Below are 6457 nucleotides of genomic sequence, written 5' to 3' on the forward strand. Positions count from 1 at the left end.
AAAAAATAATTAAAATTAGATTTTAACAAAGTTTCTCTCTTCCTAAATACGATAGCACATCGGTTGTTCGACTATTATGTGTACACTGGTATTTTAACTGCGACCTCATATAGCGACACACTTGACACAAGTGTAGGAGAACCAATTACGAGACAAATTGTCGCGTCCTACTCGCCGCAACTGCGCTACGCCTCAATGAAACATTTCCGCTCCGAACCGCACACCCGGTTACAATTTATTAACATTTTTATTTTCTCTTTCGATTGGAAACGCTATCGACCTTCATTAAAAGGTATTTACGAAATGCATATATGTCGGATGCCTTCAAAAATAGTATCGTGTTTATAATTTAGAAATCGGTTTAATTTCATTGATGAAATTAGCAGAGGCTCTCACAGATCATCTGATGTTAATTACTTTAATAACTGTAATCAGGATACCAGCAGTATTGGAAATCTGACTTTTATTAACTCGTCGATATGCGTTATTGCCTTAAAACAAAAATTCTTTGCAAGCTAAGGTAGCAACCTTTTTTTTTTTTTTGGTATCGATGGGGAATCCTAGTCTTTACGGATACCCTGCCGACGGGGGTCGGACCGGGTTATGTCGGACTCCGCGCCTCCGGTGGAAGAAAGAGGAAGAAGTCGCGAACCGAGGTCCGCGCCCTCAACCAATTGGTCCACGGAGACTACGCCTTTAGAAAGGCGCGCTGGGCTAAGTTCAGCTCTCGCCAAACCCGCCCAGCTTAACGACTACCGACTAAACCCCAACGAGCTCCTCCACTCCGGCTGGGCGGGGACCCAGGTACCGCCATGTGCGCGCCATAGGCCCGCCTTCGCCGGCTCCCACCCCAATGTTACGTTGGGCGGGATCTGCCACCGGGGACTTCTTCCCCCTCTCATCTCCACGACTCGTGAGGGGCGCACCGGAGCCACAGCGCACCACCACCCCACAGGACCTTAGTGCCGAGCACCGGGCGCCCCCGCACCCAGCAATCGACGGCCCCTGCAGGAGCCGGGGGGGGGGGAGTTTTCTGCCCGCACCACCCGCTCCGCCTTCACTGCCTACGAACCGAGGTCCACGACCTCCTCCTCACGACTTCCTCCTCGGTTCATCGGCATGCCCGGTTCTTCATAAAGCCCCGGTCTTCCTTGTGCCCGACGGAGGCTGGACGTCCATCGGAGTCGTCGTCTCGCCGAGTTGACTTCGGTCTGCAGCAACGGGTGCGGCCGCGGGTGCAGCGACGTCCTCTCTCCTCGGTTTTCTCGGGGGCTTTGCACAGGCCTTGCCCCCCGAAGTGTGGTCCGCTGGTTTCCCGGCGGAGGCGCAGACGGCGCATCGCGGTGCCAGTGTGCATCCGGATGCCACGTGGCCGGTCTGTCCGCACCGGTAGCAGTCGTGGCTGCGGTCGACCGACGACGGGCACCGCGCACCCACATGGCCCAACGCGTGGCAGCGGAAGCATTGTAGCCTCCGGGCCTCCAGCAGGTGGACGCGAACAACGCTCCACCCGATGCGCAGCTTCGTCACTGTAACAATTTTCTTCGCCGCTGCTATCGGGCAACGAACGAGAACCTGGCCCATTCCTCCGGATCCGGGCTTGATAGAGCCAGCCTTGGCTGCATCGACGGAGCATTCGCCGATGCGCGCAAGCTCGGTGCATATCTCCTCCTCCGTCAGCGAATCGTCAAGTCCGCTTATGCGGATTGCAGCGGTCACTATCGGTCTTGTCACCGTTACTCTCTTGGAAGAGAGAACCTCTTTGAGCTTCTCGGCCAGCAAGTCGGCCTTCGCGATCTGGTCCTCGCCGCTCACTATGAGTATTTTGGCTCCGGTTATTGCTGACCGGACCTTCTCGATGGGGAACCCTAAGGCTCCGGCGTCGATGCTGGCCCTCGCCTCGGCGAGCACCTCCCGGTAGGAGAGCCCCTTTTCGATGGCCTCCGGGTGCAGCCTCAGAATAACGGCCTGCGAGCGCGGAGCTCGAAGTCTCTTCTTTCTACCTTTCTTCTTAGGCTTGAGCGGGGCAGGGTTTCTGTCTCGTTGGCCTTCCGCGTTGGTCGTCGGTGCTGGCTCCTTTTCCCTTCTCGGCCGTGCTCCTCTACGCGCAACGGTCGCCCAACTGACCGTAAGGGCAGCGGGGGCCGGAGGGAATGCGCGCGGCTCGGGTGGAGGTGGCGGCTCGGGTGGAGCTGACGGCGTCGTCTTCTTGTTATTGCCCTTCTGTTTCTTGGACTTCACTTTCTTGTTGGTCTCAAGCTGGGGCAGAGCCGCATAAGGCGGCGTTGCCTCCGACACAAGACTTACAGTGTCTGGATCGATTTCGCTCTCTCTGCTCCTCCTTCTTGCGTCAGCGGCCAAAGGTGGTCGCAAGCGAGGCTCTGGGAGTAGACGGACCTCCAGACCCGCGAGTCGGGCGTCCAGCATGGACCCGACTGCTCGCATGATTATCTGCAGACGTCGCTCGTCGTCTTCGTTTGGCAGTGTTGGGGCGGGAGTGGGCTGCGCTGTCGTCTGAGCGAGGTGCACCATTTCCGCTCTTACGTCCTCTACTTCCTTCCTGAGCTGCAAGATCTCCGCCTCCTGTCTCTCGCTGAGTGCCTGCAGCCTCAGGGTTTCCTCGTTGGCCGATCTGGAAGCTAGATCTTCCGTGGCCTCCTTTATTGTTGTGGCCATCTCCTTAAGGGCTTTGATGTACGTCCCCTTCGGGTTGCGCGCTTTCGCCGCGATGGTAAGGGCCATCTGGGCGGTCTCCTGGAGCCTAGTCGCGGGATCTGCTGTTATGTTCCCGGATATTAAATGTACTGCGCGCCTCTTCTCACGCAGGTTGTGCACGCTTTCCACTACCTCCTGTTCAGCGCGAAGCTCCAGCTCTTCACGTTGAGCTTTTAAGTATGCCTGCTTCGCCGCCGCCAATCCCACGTATTGACCGGTCGTTGGAGGACGACCTCGGCCTCTCTTCGATGGTCTGATCCTGGACACCAACGATCCTGACCTAGACGCCTCCGATTCGGTACTGCTGTCGGAGCTTGCGTTCTTCGAGCCTTTTGCCCTTTTGCGCGTATTTCTCTTTGGTGATGAACAGCAGGAGCTGACCACCATGCTGTCCTCCGAGTAAACGCTGCTTTCTCTCCTGCGGTCTTCGTTTTGCACCGTTTCTCTTTCGTCCCTTGTGGACCTCTTCCTTTTCTCCCCGTCCTTCTCGGACTCTTTCCCGGAACAGCTTGTGCCCCCCCCAGAATACGAGGGGCAGCGTGCGGCCGATTTCTCGACCGCACAGAGGGATTCTCCTCCCGCAGAGCAAGAGGTACCCTCCTGGGGTAATAACTTTTTCAGGCTGGACATGCTCATGCTTTTTTATTTTTATTTACCTAGGGTGCGGTCCCCTAGGACGCCCTCGAGACTGGTCTCCCACCAGCCATTCGTCCCGTTGCCGGGCGTCAAAACTTGGGATTGGGTGAGAATAAAGAAAGAAAGAAGTGGAAAATATAACAAAATCTAACATAAAAATGTAACCAACAGTACAAGAGTGAAGATAGTAAACAAACAAAACACAAAGAACAAAATAATAACGAAGATAAGGACAGACAAACTCAACATAAATTAAATCAAAAATATAAAAAAACAAAAAGACAGTAAAAACAAACTCAAAATAATAAGGAAGAAGTCGGGGGCCCGGGCATCCCGGGAAGAAACACCCTTCAACTAGGTGAAGGGCGCAGAGAGCCCAGAACCCCCCTGCTGGTTTTGGTCCACGTCGCTCAATCTCTCCCGCCGTAACACAACGAGAGAGAAGGAGCGATACCCCTGGGAGTATGACTGCTCCCAGAGGCCCGTTATCCGCCACCTACGGACGCGCCCGGTGGAAGTCCAGCAAAACTCCCCCACAGACGGAACCCACGGCACGCAGAGTGCGCATCGGGGGCACGCCCAGGTCCCGGGTAAGGTAGCAACCTACATGATTTTAAAATTAACGTAAAATAGATATAGTGAAAGGAGAACATGGTATTACATGGTATGGTGTCACACAATATTATTACATTACAATAAAGTTGAGATAATTTATTCAAAGACTTGACAGTGAAATTTCATTTATCTTGTTAGGATTTTATCCGTTACTAAGAAATAGAACAATAAATCTGTAACAAAAAAAAATCGATTGGAACTGTATTATTTTCACAAATAAATTTCACCACCATCCCTAACAAGGACCTGCTTACGTTGAGCGATAAATTTAACACCTTTGAACAAATTCATTAATTGTGTAATGAAATTATAAAATCTGCAGTACATACCTACACTATTATTTAATATTAACATGTAATTATTTTTTTCAATTACAGCATAACTCAATTTGTCTCATAGCGATTCCCTTAAGTGTAATTGCTTTTCGTAATACGTAATTTAGGAAATTCTCTTCGCTGGGGCTTGCTCTGCGATGGTATAATTAGATACGTCGTTAATTAGACGGTAGCTCCCGGAGCACTCAGGGGTCGTTTTCGTTTTCAAAGCAAGAAGCCTAGACTTTAAGAAGCCCAGCCTTGTTGCAAATTAAATCAGCCTGAATATGTATGACGCGAACGATATTCATCCGCTAAAGGATTGTTGAAAACGTATCCATCTAGTAGTAGTTGAAGTGTACATTATTTATTTCCATAAACATACGCGTCAATATCACGGCCCGCCTGTTATTAAGGGTTACTAACAGTTCATAGAGGTCATAGAAATTAATTGTATTATTAAAAAATAGCATCAGTAAAATCTGGAGATCATTGAAGCTTTCTACTAAAAATCAAATTAAGATCAACATTTTTTATGTAATCTTATTTAAAACATCCACTATGAATACGAGGCTGGTATGAATAACAAAAAAATGAGTATATTTTTCATTCATTACTCTTTTCAAACAAGCAAACTCAGCCAGCGACTGTCCGAAAGAAAAATAACTGATATAATTTTACGCGAACACATGACGTACCCGGGGCGAAACGAAGGGGAGAAAGCCATTCTGTTAATGGAGGCACAATGGAAAAGAAAACTCAATCAAGCGCACGAGTCGCCGTGATTTCTGCGCCTAACTACGAGAGATATATTGTCGGCCAGGGTACGTCATTAGCCGCGAAATGCGGCATTGGCCACAGAATGCGGAAAACTCCTATATACGACTACACACCCCGCGCGTAACTTTTCATATGAGATCCTGATTTAACAGCATGAGCTGCTCCTAAATTTTTCCTACTAGCTCTTATGTCCTTATCGCGTGTTTTTGATGTACTTGTATAATATATGGTGTGTTTTAAGTATGAATTCCAATTTGTAAGCGGAGGCCATTCCTGAAGTCGAAATGACAATAAATAATATGCATAATACTAGTCACTGACAGAAAATTTAGATTTTTGGATTTTCTTATTAACCAGTTAGTATGTACGACACCATAAGAACGCTACTTGATAATTTTAAATATACTAGAGTTCCCGCAGTAGTCAAAATTCGACTTTAATTAATTGAAATTGTAAGTTTGTACGCTATTATGATTGTACTTTCAGAGACTTACTTCTATAATCACAAATTTCGCCAAGACTACACTATAGAAAAATATTAATAAAGACAAACAATATTTAATCTATTCTCAATTTGACCACAGACGTCAAGAACAAAAGTTTGACAATAAATAGTATGCATGCGTGTGTGCGTCAAATACATGGTAATATATGTAGTGTTTTTTTTATTGATTTAATGTATTTTTTAGACATAATTTAAAAAATATTATCATTCTGCACTCCTTCTCTATATTCTCTATAAGTGTGGGAAATTTCATACTCCTCCGTCCGCGCAATTTTCGTAAAAAGGGATACAAAGTTTTTCCTTCACGTATTAATATATAGATATAAAATAAATTATGAAGTTTGTACTTTTCTAATGAGAGTTTAGTTATGTAACAGTATTCACCCACGTTTCGAACTGAATTGCTTCTCGAGGCACGCTTACATATATACTTTTTTTCGTTTTCCTCAACTATTGTCTCCATTATTTCCTTCCATTATACTAACGTATTCCGAAGTCTACGTTTCGCTTAAAGATTGTCGCCGCTAAATATTCCACCTTCGAATAACCATAAGCGTTTATCACATCGAGCAGGGAGGTAGCAGTTTCGCCAATATTATAATGCCGTCGTTACGACTTGCAAGGACGTACAGAATACATATTTATGGAAGCGGTAATGTCAACCGCCGGTTGCGAGGCCTGGCACGTATAAGGCGTACGCCCGGATGAATTGAAAGGGAAGCGATGTCTGCCCCATGACCACGATGCTTGCGACGTAGCCTCGTCGTGTTTCAAATATCACGCATCCTTAATTACAATATAAACGAAACGACCGCTCCGAAAACACTTTCACCGCAATGTTTATGTTTATGGAGTCAATAAGGTGGGCCTGCAAGGAGATATCAAATTCGTT

The 6457-nt window shown here is 47.8% G+C and overlaps 1 protein-coding gene across 1 annotated transcript; it reads right to left on the bottom strand.

The window, feature by feature from the left end:
• Positions 1-1131: 1131 nt before the first annotated feature.
• LOC149502971 (uncharacterized) lies at positions 1132-3345 on the bottom strand. The gene has a single exon (XM_089727499.1). The coding sequence runs from the start codon at positions 3343-3345 to the stop codon at positions 1132-1134; it is 2214 nt and encodes a 737-aa protein (XP_089583625.1).
• Positions 3346-6457: the final 3112 nt, after the last annotated feature.

Source organism: Bombyx mandarina, chromosome 05 (genome assembly GCF_030267445.1).
Source record: "Bombyx mandarina strain Sakado chromosome 05, ASM3026744v2".
In the NCBI taxonomy this organism is placed as follows: domain Eukaryota; kingdom Metazoa; phylum Arthropoda; class Insecta; order Lepidoptera; family Bombycidae; genus Bombyx; species Bombyx mandarina.

Bases quoted from the DNA above. Each gene is read 5' to 3' on its own strand.
- LOC149502971 (XM_089727499.1), bottom strand. From the start codon at position 3,345: ATGTCCAGCCTGAAAAAGTTATTACCCCAGGAGGGTACCTCTTGCTCT.